This window comes from Sylvia atricapilla, chromosome 4 (assembly GCF_009819655.1).
Source record: "Sylvia atricapilla isolate bSylAtr1 chromosome 4, bSylAtr1.pri, whole genome shotgun sequence".
Taxonomy (NCBI): domain Eukaryota; kingdom Metazoa; phylum Chordata; class Aves; order Passeriformes; family Sylviidae; genus Sylvia; species Sylvia atricapilla.
In genome coordinates this window covers 9,737,431-9,754,720 of record NC_089143.1, presented here as the reverse complement: position 1 = coordinate 9,754,720, position 17,290 = coordinate 9,737,431, and the positions used below count along the sequence as shown (strand labels likewise).

At 40.7% G+C, this 17,290-nt stretch overlaps 1 protein-coding gene across 1 annotated transcript; it reads left to right on the top strand.

Moving 5' to 3' along the window:
* Nucleotides 1-7,314: 7,314 nt before the first annotated feature.
* CHRNA9 (cholinergic receptor nicotinic alpha 9 subunit) lies at nucleotides 7,315-16,632 on the top strand. The gene is made up of 5 exons (XM_066317463.1): nucleotides 7,315-7,321; nucleotides 12,347-12,492; nucleotides 13,334-13,488; nucleotides 14,147-14,679; nucleotides 15,939-16,632. Exons 1-5 carry the CDS (start codon nucleotides 7,315-7,317, stop codon nucleotides 16,493-16,495), a joined length of 1,398 nt encoding a protein of 465 aa, XP_066173560.1. The 3' UTR covers nucleotides 16,496-16,632.
* The last annotated feature ends 658 nt before the right edge of the window (nucleotides 16,633-17,290 follow it).

Sequence of the window (17,290 nt, the reverse complement as noted above, 5' to 3'; positions counted from 1 at the left end):
GTTAATAGTATTTGTAGCACTTTGATAGCTTCTGGTGAAAAATATTTTTCATCATATGGCTGGACTGGGACAGGAGTTGGTGAGTCAGACAGTCGGTCCTCTGTGTGAGAACTGCGGTGATCAAGCCTTTTAGATCATCCTTATTACTATCACTGCTTCAATCCTGGATTATGATTATAGCTCAACAGGCTGGTTTTATATCTTGCCCAGTGCTATACCCTTCTCTAAAAAAATTATGGGGTACAGAAATATGGTAGCTAGCTGGAATTTAATGCTGGCTTGATCTCCATGTGCATATTCAGCTGTGATTTCTGAGACTTTTTGCTTTTAGTTGAGATACACCCTGTCCATGCAGGGCAGCACTATTCACTACTCTCTACTGTGCATGATGTTCAGTTCACTGTGGGAGTTAACTACAGTGCAACAACACTTCTGTGGTTATGCTGATATCAGAGATATCAGCTAAAAGCTGTCTTTTTCATTGCTTTCTTTTGTTCACCTTGAATTGCTAGTTTGCACAGTAATTTCTGTTTCTGTCCACGAAATCTTAACGTGTCAATAGAGCCAAGATAATGCAAATGTAGCATCTCCCTAGGAATTATTCTGAGGTTCCCCCCCAGCTGCTGCTTGTAAGCCTGAGCAGATACTTAGAACATACCCGCATAAGGAAATGCTTTGTGCTCTGTGGAAGCTTTGAGTTTTTGCTGTCCCCTGTGCATGTGATGTGTCTGCTCACTGGCTTTGCAGCACCTAGACAGGCCAGTTTCTAGCACTGTCTGTTGCCTTGCTGTGAGAGGTCTGTGTATGTGGCATGGCTTTAGTAGTGGTGGGAGGGGGGACTGCAGGGGTGGCCTCTGTAGAAAAAAAGTGGCTGCTCGTTCATATTTTTGTTTCCCAGTACCCAAATATTTTAACGGTGAATGTGCCTGACCATTTAACCACCTCCTAGGACTCTCCCATTTAATTGATTTCAGCAATAAATTGTGCTTCCCAAATGGGGATACAGGAAAGTTTTTTGCCAGTATTTTAGGAGTGTAATAGTTGTCCTAGCAGACAGGAATGGCTGTATTAATGCTTGCACCTTTAATATAGGTGTTTTGATATAGGCATTTTGAAAGCTTTTAGGTAAGTCTGTTTTCTGGGGAACCTGGTATTTGGCAAAAAAATGCCATGATGATTACTCAGGAATACCGGGAAAATGGTTGCCTTATCTGTAATTTTTATGTCTCTGGTACATGAAGCAGAAAATGATCTTTGTTCTTATTTCTGTCTACATTCTGTAATTATAGCGAGAGTTTTGATCTTGTATCCCTACTAAGTCGAAGTAAAAACTTAGAAGTAGCACCTCCTGCCCCTCCTTTTCCACTGACCTGGGTATCTGCAGAGTTGTTCCTCTCACATATTGTTACCCCACTCTTCTCTGGCTGCAATTACATCTGCACAATAACTTTAATCCTTCTGAGATGTGTTATCACAGAGTCGTTACCACCATTTCTAATTGGCCCAGCCTCGGCCAGCAGCACAGCTGTCCTGCAGCCATTTGGCACTGGCTCTGCTGGACATGGGGGAACCTTCTGGCAGCTTCTCACAGAAGCCACATCTTTAGCCCCCTGCTACCAAAACCTGGCCATGCAAACCCAATACACTAGGTTTTTTTTTTTTTTTTTTTTTTTTTTTTTTTTTTTTTTTTTTTTCATTTAGCTGTTCTAAATATCAGAAAAAGAACAGGTGAGAAGAAGGATATTTAATTCAAGGTGTAAAATGGGCAATTATTTCAACTCACTTTTTTTCCTACCATGTTAATTAAGAGTTTCATGCATTTTTATCATACTGACTCTAGAAAAAGCTGAAAAACTCTTCTATTACTGATGACTCTCTGCTGTGGGAGGGAATTCACTGTATTATGTGCAGATACTGGTGAATCATTCATGTGGTATCTCAAGTTCTTAAAATTTCTAGAATTTATAATTGTTCATTTAAGCAGTTAGACTCTTCAAGAATGAGGAGGAAGTAATAGGATAATAGAATCACAGAACTGTTTGTGTTGAGACCTTAAGGACCATCCAGTTCCAACCTCTCTGACGTGGGCAGGGACACCTTTAGTGACTTGGCCAGGTTGCTCAGAGCTCCATCCATCGTGCCCTTGAATACCTCCAGGAATGGGGCATTCACAGCCTCTCTAGGGAAACTCTGGAAGTACCTTACCACTCTCAAAGTAATTTTTTCCCCTAATATCTAATGTAAACCTACTGTCTTTTTAGTTGGATCCATTTCCCCTTGGGCTGCTACTACATGTTCCTGTAAAAAATCCCTCTCAGTCTTTAAGGCTTCATCCAGGTACTGGAAGGACACAATTTAGTTACCCCTAAGCCTTTTCTTTCTAGACTGAACAACCCAGTTCTTTAGCCTTTCATCATAGCCTTTCACCTTCTTTGAGGTTCCTTTCCTGGTTTACATATTCGTGCTTAAGGTTCTTTTTTATCAAAAAAAGATTAAAAATTTTTATTCTATACCTGATTGGTATGCATTTGATTCCATTCTAATTGTGATGCTTATATCAAATACATATTCCTTAGAGTGACAGAAGTAATGTTGCCTCTCGTTGCTTCAGTACTAATCAAACAAATGTAAATCTTATGTCCTTACACAGCTAAAATTTTAATCTTTTAAATTATACCTTAGAATCCATAAGCCTGAAAGGGATGAAATTTGAAAATATTTACTTATTTTCATATCTACTGAAAATGAAGTAGATAGAATCAGATATCTGCCAGGTTTCACACTGGGATCCATGAGTATTTCTTGCTTGCAGGATGAAAGCGTCCTTTGTTAGTCTGCCTAAGCAGCATTCTGTGTCCTTTGATAGCCAAGATACAAGTCCAGAAAATGGAGAATAAATAGCCAAATGCCTTTAAACCTCCTACAGTTTTCTTTACAGTGGTTATATGGAAGGTTATTTGTACTATAAAAAGTGCTGAGAAGACTTTTTGAGTCAAACTGCTATTGCAAGCAATTGTGTCTCCCATATTTGTTTCTTGTCTGTGACCAACACCTGGATGAAATGTAGCTAGGAGAAGAGAAGATGGAACCCCTTGTAGACTGAGGGGTCGCATTGATCTGCTACTTGAAACATCCCCAGATTGGCTTTTACATATCTACCCAGAAGTCTTTATCACCTTGACTTCTTCCTTCTATTTGCTTTCAGATACTTGTATCCACCACTTGTGATGTTACCGGTGCATTGAAGAGACTGGATGATTCCTTTCCATAGGAAGGAGGAAAGGAGGACAGAGATACTCTGCAGCAGCTGTAGTAGCAGCATGCTGGGCACAACATACCAGTGCTCTGCTTACCCTGCTCGTGCTTTCTGTTGAAGATGTTTCATTTAATTTCATATTCTTAAGTCACTCCACCCCGGGAGGTTTGTAATTACCAATGTTGCAGACTTGGAAACTGGATAGAATTTGAAACTACATGTATTTTAAGATATCTAAAGGAAAAGCAGTGTTCTTCAGACAAGGTAGGTGAAAAAGGCTGTTTCACAGGTGGTAATGTAAGCTTGGCTAGAAGCATTAGCAAGTGCCAAGTGCACCAATTGCTCACTGAACCTGAATCTCTTCCAGTGAGATGTCATAATGTGTTGCTGTCTTGCTCTCTGAGGTTGGCAGTGTATTCTCTGCAATGTGCTGCTTAACCATAGTAGGTACCTATATTACCTTAAAATACTGGCAGAAGAGAATGATAGAACAATGTGTGCCACAAATCCCATGCCTTTTTCCTCATGTATGTTTTCCCACCAAGAGCAAACCAATTATCCATCAGAGTCCAATGTAGATGGTACCTCAGTCGTTAAAACCATTGGATAAGAAGCAGCTGTCTCAAATGGCAATGTAATATTGTTAGAGCCCAGGAGGAAAGCCAATATGGAATTTGTTGTTAAAATTGTTCCGTGGTCTAGGAGTGTTCTACTACTTGCTACTAATTTGAGGAACTGGTTCTTGTATTTTTATACACATTTCCCAAAAGCTACAATAACCACAGGATGGTTGTAGGGATAGTCTGACTTCTCATAGCTCTGTTATAGTTATAAACTGCACTAATCCCTGTTGCATTATGTCCAGCATTTTTGGTTCTGTTTCAGAATAAAATGCACTTCCTTAAGCTGAAGGCAGCTGAGCAATTGGCAAAGACACTTCACAGCCCCCTGCCAATTGTTGGCAAGCAAGGAGCAAATGTTTTACAAAGCACACAAACCAATCAGATATGTCGTTATAGTAGTAATTTAATGTTAAAACACTTTTTTTTTTTTTTCTCCTTAACAGCTTTTATACCTCATATCACCTTCCACAGTACTTGAAAAATAGCAGCTGCTTAAGCCTGTAAGATTCAGGTCAGTGTTGTAGACTAACACTTTTAGATGGCAAATCCTATGTCATTATTGGCAAAATAAGCTTTTTCAGCCCACTCAGCCAAAGAAAAGATGTTCCTTGGTTCTGACTCCCTGTATTAACACTTCAACTTTTTTTTTTTCCTTTGTAAGCACTTCATTTCAGTACATTTGTTATGGGCTGAAAAGAGGAAAACAATATCATTTCTTTGGACAATTGCTTGGAATTTTGCAGATGAAAACTGACAGTATGAATACAGCCTCTCTTAACTGAGCTACTGTGCTTACAGATAGTTAAGAAAAGGGAGTCGTTCTCAGCTGAAGTGGTGATGCTTTGTTCCCAAGAAATAAAGGACTCTCTTGTGCCAGAAGGAGTGTAGCTGCAGAGTTCGAATAAATCAACAAATTTACTACAGTGTTTTGCTCAAGAGGAAATATTTTTTGCTTAAACTGCAGCATAATGTGGGTGTATTCATGGTAGGACATTTTAAAGAATGTCAGTACCTATGTACCATAAGATGTTTCAGTAGCTAAACCCATGATTTATCAAAAGCTTTTTCCCTCACAGAGGAGTAGTTCTGCTTGCTTTATCCCACAGGGAGGTTTTTTAGGGCCTAAATGCATTGTGGTAATTTAGAGTTGTGTCCTCCCCCATGTAGTTGTGCCATATTTTGTGTTGCAAGGTGGATGTGAGCTCACCAGGAAAGCATATGTTTTCAGGAAATGCCAAACCCTCTATGCAGGTACTCCTGTGGTCATGAAAAGTTCTGGTAGTGGTTTAAAGGGATGCTAATATCCACCTCTAAATTTTGGAGAGTGAAACTTCAGTTTTGAGTTAAGTGTCTAAACTGCTGCCTTTCAGTCTTGCCTCTTCAGACATTGGTTTAATGTCTGTTTTTTTGGGGTGTCTTTTTGTGATGTGCATACAACCTGGGCCACCTAGAGCTGTCTGCAATAGTATCTGTGAGATTTCCCTCTACTCCAAAAGCTGAGGTGGTGTTCTGCCTTCCATGGCTCAAGAGAGATCATCAAGAGGAAGATGTTTGAGTCTGTCAGCACACTTGTAACAGAGTAGGATTTTTTTCTCTAATTCAGCTTGGTTTGGAGCATCAGGCTGCCTATTAGAGCAAAGTTGTGATTTGTGTCTAGGCCCAGAGGTTGGCTTTGTGTAGAGCACAGATTCTGTAACTGGCCATTCAAAGGCATGTTACAATTATGCCAATGAGAAAGAGCTGTGTATAAAATAGCTTTCTGATATCTAAAATTATAAACTAGCTTTGTCCTTAACCCTGCCAGATACTGATGGACAAAATACTAATGAGCTTGTAAGCATTGTGGTGGAAAATGAAATAACCTGCTGCATATTAGACTGTATATTAAGTAATTCCAGACTTCTAGGTTCAGAAAGTTTCCCTTCAGGGGCTGGGAGGTGGCTGGCAGAGATGTCTGTGTAAGTGAACCCGAAGAATTTATATTCAGAAACCCCCACAACTGTAACATGCAAATGAGGATTTCCCATCTCTGGAAAATGTGGCTAATATCCTACATTATCTCATGACCTAGAATTGTGAATACTTCCTGAAGTATTTCCTATCTTCCATGTGTTCAGCAGGGCGGAAGAAAATATGAATGAGTATGTTGGTTTTGGGCGGTAGGGGATTTTTACAGAGAAGGAAGGAGGAGGCAGTAGGTGGGTGAGAAAAAATGAGGTAGAGAGAAACATGTTGCATGTAAATGAAGTGTTCTCTGTGTGTTCTCTAGAGCAGGCTCGGTGAAGCTGTTCTGCTGGCAGCAGGAGCTGTTGTTACCCGTGCTATTAAGACCAGTTAGTCCAAGGAGAGAAGTCTGACTCTGAACAGTTAGTGTGCTGCTTGACCCTATCACAAGATAATATTCAGTAGCAAATGCTGTAAAGAAAGTGAATACAACAGCTTCTGTGAGGAAAAATTGGCAGGAAGGCAAGTGGAAGCAGACTGTGAGACATTTCTTACAAACTGTGCTTAGAAACCAATCTGTTCTTCTTTTTAGTTCTCTGATGAAGGGATGGATTATAAATGGTACAGACGGCCTTGAGGCCTGTGATAGTACAGTATCTGCAGCTTTTCAGTTGAAGGCTTGAAAACTTTTAATGGTTTTTATGCAAAAAAGGGTAAGAATCCATTAAAAAAATCTGAAAATGTTCATGTAAAAACCTTAGGCTCAAGAGCAAATTTTTATTTTATGCAGGAGAAGAAGGATTGAAAGAACAAAATTCTAAATATGTTTTTACACTTCTTACCTACATTGCTTATAGTTTGGCTAAGATAAACATCTAACTTTGGATGTGTTAATATGAAAGAGATCTCTCCTATGTCATCTCCACTTCAGTCTGTCCTTGGAGCACATGCAAAGTCAAACTTCCCTCACATGGCAGCACACCGAATTTAGATTTTTTGATGATGTCTACATAGGAGTATATATGTGTGTAGAAGCATAAAAAGCTACCTGTGTTACGGGAGCGGTGTACAAGCTGGGTGCGCTAATGAATGGTCGCTCCTGTCCCGCTGAGTGTGTGCGGGAACACAGCGCTCTGTTAACAGCCCGTACTCATTCCCACAAAGCCAAACGCTGGAACAAAATACGTGGGAGCAGGGCTGGGTTTTGTGCCATGGGCCTTGATCAGTCTGTGCATCAGCAGAAGCAGCCTGTGCCCCAAACGTGGTTTGGTGTCGACTCACAGCCGATGCCGATGGCCGGGGCTGCTCCCTTCAAACCTCCCGTGAGCGCTCCCGGGGCAGCCAGCTCCTGCCGAGACCTCGGATCCAGCCACGAAACGCTTTTGTTCCTCCTGCTTATCTTTCTCGTCAAAAGAACATCTCGTCTCACCGTGTCTTACATCAAATGTAAGGCGAACAAGCTGCGAAAGCGATGGAATTGAGTAGAGCGCGATGCGATGTTTGCGCTAAGCCGCCGCGTCTCCCGGGGATCAGTAGGCTGGGTGACAGGGCCATCTGCTGGCAGAGGCGTCCCCGGGAATTCTGCCGGGAGCGACCCTGCTTCTGCAGTGGGTAGTGGCTTCCTTCTAAATTCCAAACACTCGTGACTCTTCTTAAATTGTCTTTGTAAGCGGCGTCGTATCTTGTGTTAATGTCCGCCTTGGTGGCAGAACTTTTAACTGTAAGGAAAGACAACTCTATAAGTATAAATTTAAGCTCCAATCAAAAGTCAAATGAGATGTTTGATCTGGGGCTAGTATTGCCTTAGATTGTGCCAAATCTTAAAACTGTGTTCTGAGGAAGTGTGGGTTTGTAGGTGAATCTCTCAGACCGATGAGAAATTAACGTTAATGTTCGGCATTCATACAAAATGTATACATTCGGGATATTTTGATTAAAAATACCAATCAGATCTCTTGTGAACAAAGAAGCCAAATATGTGAGCAAACACAAAGAAGCCATGCTAACATTGTTAAACTTCTTGTGTCTTCAATATTGAAAAGACTTTTGGATGTATTTTAGTTTACTTTTGCAACCACTATGCAATCAATGCGGCATCTCAAACATAACAAACGTGTCTGATATATGTGTGCACATGTTTACCTGTCTGTGTGTGTCCAATGTGGTGACTGAAAATATTACAGGTTATAAATCACAGCTCATGGTCTATCCGTTTGCAAGTTTATAATTAATATTAAGGAATTGTATGTGAGTAGAGAATAAATTGGGTAAACAACATGCAAACATGCTTTATGGCTTTATTGGGAACCTGCTGTATCTCTTCAAGAAGACTTTGTTACAGTACATGTCCAAGGTTGTTTAATATACATGATCTTGTGCAAATGAAAGGGCATCAGTCCACACTGCTTGACATGTGGATTGCTGAGGAAACAGGTCCACGGTTGTCCCAAGCCTGTGGCAGAGCAAGGCTGCTCGTGGTTCCAGCAGTGTTTATAGCAACTCTCTTAAAACAGTACCCCTGATCACTCCTGTGATTACAGTAAGAGATGCTATGCAGTAGCTCCTTGCTGACAGAATGGCAATTTACTGTAGACTGAAATTATTCCCTGAGAATGCACTTATCTGACTGTATCCAATAATCTGTTGTCCTCTGTCCACGATTTTTGATGTCTCTAGCATCATATACCTTCATCCCATGGAGAATGCAGGTTATTACATACTGCCTAGGGGCTGTTCTGACCTTTTTGACTTCTAAACAGTTTTCCACTTTTTTACTCCTTTGACAATTCAGCAAATGAAATGATGGAGATGGACTTCATTACAGGAGCTTTGACTGAAATTATTTATTGCTTACCTAGTAAACCTGGCCATAAATGTAAATTATTTATAAATCCCAGAAAAGCACAAACATTAGCCAGTGACTGCTTATAGGGCTGGTGTGTAGAAATTATGTGTATGGAGGGATAACTTTTCTTCTAGTCAAAAGACTGTACAAGAGTAAAGCAACAGTATTTTATGTTTTCTGTGGACCAGGATTATTCAGGACCAATTTTTCTTCTGGTAGCTCATCCTACATTTTAACTTTCAGTTTTAGTGAATGTTATCTGTTATCTGTTCTAAAAGGATGGCAAAATGGACTGCAGTATATCAGGAAGGATGGATTGGACTGTGGAAAGAGGAAGTCATCTCCTCTTGTCTGAGAAACTTGAAAGAAAATGTCTGTGGCACTAGGAAGCCAACTTGACAACATGAGTAATATAGACAGAGTTATTGAAGTTCTGACCATCAGGGTGAGATGGAAGGCCAGGTGGCCAGGTGAGGTATTGTTTCATGTTCACATTTTTCTCCTGAAATTCTTTTGGCTAAATGTAAATGTTGTCCAGTGACTATATATATATATATATTTTTTTTTTTTTTGTCAAGTTCACTCGTGAAAAATTGTAGTGTATAAGGGAAATGGCATTTTACCTGCGAAGTCCGATTTTACTCCAGATTTACTGTGCTGAGTACTGGTCTCCAAGTTGTTTACACCGGCTGAAGTTCTTGTTTTCACAGTGATATTGGGCTACTGCAAATATTAGGTGTGTTTTCTCACTTTGGTGTAACTGCATAATCTCTTCCATGTGGCAATGCTTTGGTAGGCTGTAGCCATGGCTATTTTTTAAATTATTTTTTTTTTCCTGTGTGGTATTGGACGTGTGATGTCCAGGATGACTATTCCTGTTAAAGTGCTCAGTCGGATCACTTTTTTGTGAAGGTTCACAAACTCCACAGAACTGGTTCTGAGCGGGCTATTGCAGAACGTAAGCACAGTGAAACAGAGCCCTCCGAAGAACTGTAAAAGGATTTGTCATAAACTGGACGAAATCTGCCATTCGCAGTAAGAATGCCGTGGAATACAGTTTTGGCCCTGATGGCCAGTCTGTCGGGTTTCTGTCTCAGCGTTAGCTGCAGAGCAGGCGGCGCTCAGGTTTCCAGCAGAGGAGGGGTTGGCAGAGCCCAGGCGGGGACAGGGACAAAGCCAGTGAGGCTGCAGGGCTCGGACACCGCTCAGGGAGCACCGAATTGCTTCTAGAAGCGCAGCACCGTGTCACCACCTTGATTTACTTTTTTTGGATAGCTTTGGATGGTGGTAAACGCTTTTGTACCCTGGGGTGAACGGTTTTATTTAAGGTCCAGAAATGAAGACAAGGAGCCTCTCCTTTCACGTCTCTCTGTGGTTGCTGTTTACAGCAGTGATGCTCAAAGGTGAGAATACTGCTTGCTAGCTAAATGTTGCACTGAGGTTTATTTTATTCAGACAGAAACTTGTGACCTGAGGTACCCTACATGGCTGAGCCCCAGAAGTGTTGAATTTGTTTGGTTTTACTTTGCCTCACTGATGCATAGACAAAACGATCATGTACGACCAGAATTGCAGTGCTCTTCGGGAAGCTTTGATTTGTTGGGATACTTTTTTAGTCAGGAAGATTTGCTTTGAACTGTTAATTAGTCCAGAAGTCGGTGTGAATCACCAGAGAGAAATTTACTCCGAAGCCCTTGTTCCCTACATATCGCCACCCGGCATTTGGGCAAGTCTTGCGAGTGTGTGAGAGACCGAAATGCTGAAGTGACAACGACTCACAAATGGGCCATTTGCAGAAGCTGAGGGCGTGGGCATGATGCTCATGATGCTCGTGATGCTCATGATGCTCACGATGTTGTCCAGGCCGGATTTGCACCCCAAAACCGAAGGGGGGGAGGACAAGTTTTGAAAGTACATAGGAACACGCCAAAGGTGCAAAGGGGGTGAGCACCCATCACCAGAGATCGCCAGGACAAATTAACCTTTGTTTAGCAACAAGCCGGGTTGTTTTGAACCAGATAAGGGAGAAGACAGATAAGAAGCAGATCCTGTGAGATGGGATTATACTTTTTATTATGTATGGTGATATCGGTCCTCTCCTTTATCTACTCTTCTCCTTTATTTTTCTTTATTTTCTGTCTGTATGTTCTGAAGTGTCATCTCTTATGCCTTTATATTGCTTTGTTTCTATAGATAATAACCGATCCCACTAAGTACCTCTTTCCCATCGTTCGAATTGATGCAACTTTTAAAATATTTTTTATAGCTTTAGTCAGAGGTTTGTTCACCTTTGCCCAAGGGGAGGGGAATTAAAGTTTCTCTTCAAAAGGCTGTTCACCGAGTGAGGTCTGATGAGTTTAACATCTCCAGATGGGGAGTAGCCAGAAGGTACACAGGAGATAAACGAACATAACTCCCACCGAGACACCTGGTCTGGGAAAAGACTGATAAGAGAACCAAGTGAGGTTCTCTTGGTTCAAGAGCGTGGGAGTGAGGAGTGAGATTGAATTAGCATCGAAGGGATCAATAATCAATAGAAGACTGAACAGTAAGAATTGTGTAATTTAAGATGAGTGGATGTGAATTTTTTCGGGGTTTTTATGTATAAATAGGTGAAGAGTCTGGTAAAGAATCACCTATAATGGAATGATTTTCACTGCACAACCCAGGCATGTGTGGATGAAATAATTTCTATTGCATGTCCTGCTCAGAATAACATCCTGCCCAGAATAAAGTAATGCCTAATTCTCTAACACTGAAAAAATGTTGGAGAGTTTCTGGTTTTCCAGTAGTTTCAGTGACACCATTGCAACCAAATTGCTCTAAAATAAACCTGCCATACATAAATACGTGTATTTATACATAACCAATCATTCAGTGTTGTTTCACTCTTAGGGATCCATTAAGGAGAACCTCAGCTACCTCACCTTCAAGGCTGGGTTGTAACAGAGTGGTTCTGTGGTCCTTGCCCCTTGCTTGCAGAAATTTGTGAATCTATGTGAAGATGATACAGAGGCTGCCACGAGAAACTGTGATGTACAAAACAATATGAAACAGCAAAAGCGTCATTTAAAACCTCAAGTTTCAGTCAATTGTCATTAGTATCTAAGTCTGGATAGCAGGAAGCATCTCCAAATACGTGGTTTGGAAAAGATGATGGTGCACAGATGTATTCACACATTATGCAATTGCCAGCTGTGTGAAGAAAAGCAGCTCAGATATTTTACAGGTGGTAGTTTAAAAAGAAAAAGACTAAATTCTGGAAGTAGCAGGAATCTTACCAGTGCTGCATTTGGGGACATACCAAAAGCCATTAGCCTGTGAGTGAGTGTGATTTCAAACCTTTTTGACTGGAAGTCACTAATATCTGCCTGTGAAAGCCATTGGTAAAATGAAAGGATTTGAATGTATTTTGAAAGTATTTACTTTCAAAAAATGTAAGAATTGCTGCATACAGAGTGTTTTTCAGTGTGAATAGCTTAAGTCAGCTATTCATTTGCTCCAGGTGAATGCTGTCTTTATTTGAATAACTTCATCAGGAACACACTTTTGTATCTGAACTGATATTCTGCCATATATGAATGATAAATATAGTAAATACTTCTTGAAGCAGTAGAAAGAGGGTGTTTCCTGATGCTGATCACTGCTTAATCTAATGTACTGAACCATGTTATCTAGCTGTAGAATCAGCCAAAGGAAAATATGCTCACATGCTGTTTAATGAGCTGTTTGAAGACTACTCCAATGCTCTAAGACCAGTGGAAGACACAGATAAAGTACTGAATGTCACCCTTCAGATCACATTGTCCCAAATTAAAGACATGGTGAGTAAAAATACAGTTCTGTTTTTCTAAAAATACGCAGGACTATGTTAGACATAAGCCTTTTGTTTGGACGTAAGCCTTTTATTTGGAGTAGGAAAGGCAGCCTTCATTTTGTTGTGACAACTTCAGAAATGCTTCTTCAAGGGCTGGGGGAGAGGGGGTGGCCTGAGGGGGTGGGAGTGTGTCCTGGTCTCCAGCTTTTTGCACATTCTTCTCTGGTTGCAACACTTAAGGCTTCCATTTTAAGTCTGGAAACAGAGCTGCTGAATTTTTAAGACTTCTTTTGTAGTTAGGTGTTGGTATCATGCCCTCCAGGCAACTTCTGCTGAGTTTTAAATACAGCAAATGCTTTTTCTAAGATGCAATTAATTTCTACATAAAATCCCTAAAATTAGCCTTTAGTAACTTTTATAAATATGGTTTTTTTAGATACACTTTTAAGGCAAAAGAAAATGTGTCTGGAAGAAGGGAAGATTATTTTCGTGACTTCTGAATTAAAATTTCAAGGCCTCTCCAAGTTCTCAAATAATTTCTTAGCCTGAATCTGTTAGCTATTTGCTATTCTGAAGCTTGCAAAAGGAAATTAGGAAGAACTGGGAGCATTAGACACTGTGGTTAAAACTAGGGAGGGTGCTGAGAGAAGAAGGTTTGCAAAGTGAAAGTCCAAACCAGTGATTTCCCTGAACAGTGTGTGGGGCTAGATGCCTGTCTGAGAATTATTTTGTGGCCTGTTAGTATCCTGGCCTGTTTTGAGCACTCCATCAATGCCACATCACAAATGCTGAGTCTAAGATGTGATTTTGTCACCTTCAGCTAGAAATATTTCTACATTTTCATGCAGGATGAAAGGAACCAAATTCTGTCAGCTTACTTATGGATTCGACAAAGCTGGTACGATGCATACCTCAGATGGGACAAAGATAAATATGATGGGTTGGATTCTATCAGGATTCCAAGCAATTTGGTTTGGAGACCAGATATTGTCCTATATAACAAGTGAGTGTGGCTGGAGAAAATCAGCTTGCATATTTGAGGGAGGGGGAGAGGGGGTTAAAGGAGTAAGTGGCCTATGGAGTCTGAACTTTCATCTCTACCTTACCTTAGCAAGGGATATGTTTGTGGTCTTAACATTCGTTGTTGATAATCTGAATATTTGGCAATAAAGCTATAGACAAGATCTGAAAATTATGCTACACTAGAAAGCTTTTCTGAATTCTTCTGCACTGGGAATTAAATACCCTGGATGCCTGAGGTGCTTTCTGCTGGTGCTCCTAGAGAACTCTGGAAGATTGTTCACCAAAAGATGATACATAAAGGCGGCACTCCTTGTCTGGTCTCCCAGGTCAACAATGACCTGCAGATTGTACTAATCTTTTAATAGATTCTTATCCTACTGTTTCCTGTTTGAGGTCAAGTTTGAAGAAACCGTGGCCAACAAATACACCATAATTTAGCAGCACTGACTTTGGCATTCATGGGCACTCATACCTGTAACTAATGGTTAAAAATAAGTTCCTACTAAAATTCAGTGTAAATAGGATTTCGGAAGCATGCTTTTAATGGTGGGAAAAGAAGCTGTTCCCTATTGCCCACCTTCTCCCACACCCTTAAGTTTCTGTCTGTCAATCCTGATTGCAATTTTTCTGCCTTTTAGGGCTGATGATGACTTTTCAGAACCAGTGAATACTAATGTCGTGCTGAGATACGACGGAAAAATCACTTGGGATGCCCCTGCTATCACAAAGAGCTCTTGTGTAGTGGATGTGTCTTATTTTCCTTTTGACAGCCAGCAGTGCAACCTTACCTTTGGGTCCTGGACCTATAATGGTAATCAGGTAGACATCATCAATTCTCTTGATAGTGGTGACCTCTCTGACTTCATAGAAGATGTGGAATGGGAGATTCATGGTATGCCAGCAGTTAAGAATGTTATCACTTATGGCTGCTGCTCTGAGCCTTATCCAGATGTGACCTTCACGCTGATTTTGAAAAGGAAGTCCTCTTTCTACATATTTAATCTGTTGCTTCCTTGCATTTTGATCTCTTTCCTGGCCCCACTGGGATTTTATCTCCCTGCAGACTCTGGTGAGAAAGTGTCTCTGGGTGTTACAGTTCTTCTTGCTCTGACTGTGTTCCAGCTGATGGTTGCAGAGATCATGCCCCCATCTGAAAATGTACCATTGATAGGTGAGCTTTACACACTTTGTCTTTAAGCATGATTTATTAACATTCCATGTATGTCAGGGAATCTTTATGTAATTTGGGATTTCTGGGAAGGGAAATCTGCTACATTTTTGAAACACAGTGAAGTATTTGAAATATGTGTGGAATTGGTATATGTATGCTGCAGTTTTTAGGAGTTATTTTGTGTTTATTTTAAATTATACTTTGTCTAGCTATTTTATATTTATTAAATATAGTTAGATATTTAGAATTATGGTATCACATCTTGAAATAAAGCTACTAATGGAAAACAATTCTAGAACTAACACATGAAGTATAATCAAGAGCTGTAAGTACAAGGTCAGACTGTTTCAAGATATGTTTCTGTCAGATCCAGATGGTTGGATGGCCTGGCTGGCATACTCACAGTTCACTTAATATCTGACAATTGCTACGTTGCATTATGGTTCCTGGGAATCCATTATCCTGAAATTTAACTGATGTCTGGGAGTTCAGAAAAGCTCATGTGCAATGAAAGGAACCTAGCTTAGTCTGTTTTCTCTATTCCTACACTTTCCCTTGCCATCATCTCCAGTCCCTTTGAAACTGGGCTCATGTCACACTTGTCTGTGGTGTTGCTGTCAGCCCTCGCTTTTCCTGCAGAGGCTGCAGAGCAGAGCTGGGGGCTGCCTGTCTGCAAAGGTTGGTTGGGTGGTCAGCTGTGTGCTTCAGTTGCCAAAAGCACAGCTTGTGTTCTCTTCAGCTCTGTGCTCTGACCTCGGGGCTGGCAGCACACTGGTTGTCTGCATATTCACTGACATGCTCGTGTGTGAAAGCATGGGCCTGCTGGTGTGGGGGGCACCAATAGCTCAAACAAAGTGTTAACACTATTGTTAATACATGAGGAAGTGGGATTTCCAAGGTGCCATTGGCATGGGGATTTTGCAGACACTACAAAAAGAGCAAGGCTCTGGAGAAACATTCTCGAGCTGCTTTCTGAATGGATGTTTCAAGTAATCAGAGGTTTTAATTTGCAAATATTTACCAAATACAATAGTCACACACTCATCTGATTAAGACATGCCAGTAATGAGTATGAGATTTTATTTTAATGGCTTTTATCTTTGTTTTTAAATAGTGAATTGTGATCTAAGAGAATTATGGTTATTAAAACTTTGTTTCACTTGCATTTGTGCTTAACACGATGTTGTCACACTGTTACATCTCATTGCATTTTTTAAATTAGAGTAACACCTTTAATATGATTTTATTTTGTGTTCTAGGAAAGTACTACATAGCGACTATGACCATGATCACAGCTTCCACTGCATTGACAATCATTATCATGAATCTTCATCATTGTGGCTCAGAAGCAAAGCCTGTCCCACAGTGGGCCAAGGTGGTTATTTTGGATTATATGTCAAAAATCTTTTTTGTTTATGATGTGGGTGAAAATTGCACAAGTCCAAAAAGAGAAAAGGAAGAAGAACGTAGATTAGAGGGGGATGATGGGTGTCAGAGGAGGCACAAAGAAGTGAGGAGTCCTCTTTCCACTAGGAATGATGACTGCAGTCTCAAGGAGAAACTCAATGGAAATTGGAATAAAAGCTATGGAGTCCACGGTGAAAATGTTAGGGAGAGTGTTAATTGCTGTTCTTGTTACAAAATGCTGATTAAAAACATCGAGTATATTGCTAATTGTGTTAGAGACCACAAAGCAAACAGGGCCAAAGGAATTGAGTGGAAAAAAGTTGCAAAAGTGATGGACAGGTTTTTCATGTGGATTTTTTTTATCATGGTGTTTTTTATGAGTGTGCTGATCATTGGGAAAGCTGCTTAACTGAAAATGAATTATTGTTCCTTTTGTAAATCTGACTATTCTATGTTAGTTTGTTTAGGAGGAGTTCTGTGATAGGGGTGCTTTCGAGACCTTTGTCTTGCATTCTGTAATAATAAACAAACTGATTCTGTAGGCTGTGACAGTGAGTTGAGACCCTGCATAACTGAGGACTTTGCTGGTGACTGTCCTTGCCTTTTAGTGTGGATGTGCTGATGAGGATGAGCAGCCAGTGTTGAGTGCGGGCCACGACTTCAGGCTGTTTGGGCCACAGCATTGCAGCAGTGGAGCAGACAGCCTAGCAGGAAATTGTGTATTCACAGGGCTGCATCTCTGCACCTTGTAATTTGACCAGCCCTCTCTCTTCCAGAGGGAGAAAAAGGTGTATTTGTGACATGGTGACATTTTCTGGAGATCATCTCTTCACGGCACTCGCTCTTTTCCTTTTATTTTAGCTTGACTTGAAAACTTACATTTTTTGTTTACAGCTCACTGATCACTATTCCTATAATTTCATAGGCTCTACATGTCTTCTATCTGCTGTGCCTTTGGCTTCTAACATGGTTGAACTTACTGAATATGATCTTCCTCTTTATCATTTTCCGCTGTTGAATGTCACTGTATTGTCACCATGGCTCCAGAAAGCCAGATTCCCAGGATTTCTTCCTCACTGAGTTAGAGGGCTTCTTTTAAATTCTTTCTCTTGAGCCTAATAGTAGGAAGAACTTCTCCTGTCCTTTCTGCATGTCACATTGCCCTGGGCACTGGTGCAAGATGTGCCTTTAAATGCTACTTGAG

Excerpts from the sequence above, each read along its gene's own strand:
- CHRNA9 (XM_066317463.1), top strand. Across the intron at positions 12,493-13,333 it reads TGTCCCAAATTAAAGACATG|GATGAAAGGAACCAAATTCT; the intron begins GTGAGTAAAAAT and ends ATTTTCATGCAG. Across the intron at positions 14,680-15,938 it reads TGAAAATGTACCATTGATAG|GAAAGTACTACATAGCGACT; the intron begins GTGAGCTTTACA and ends TTTGTGTTCTAG.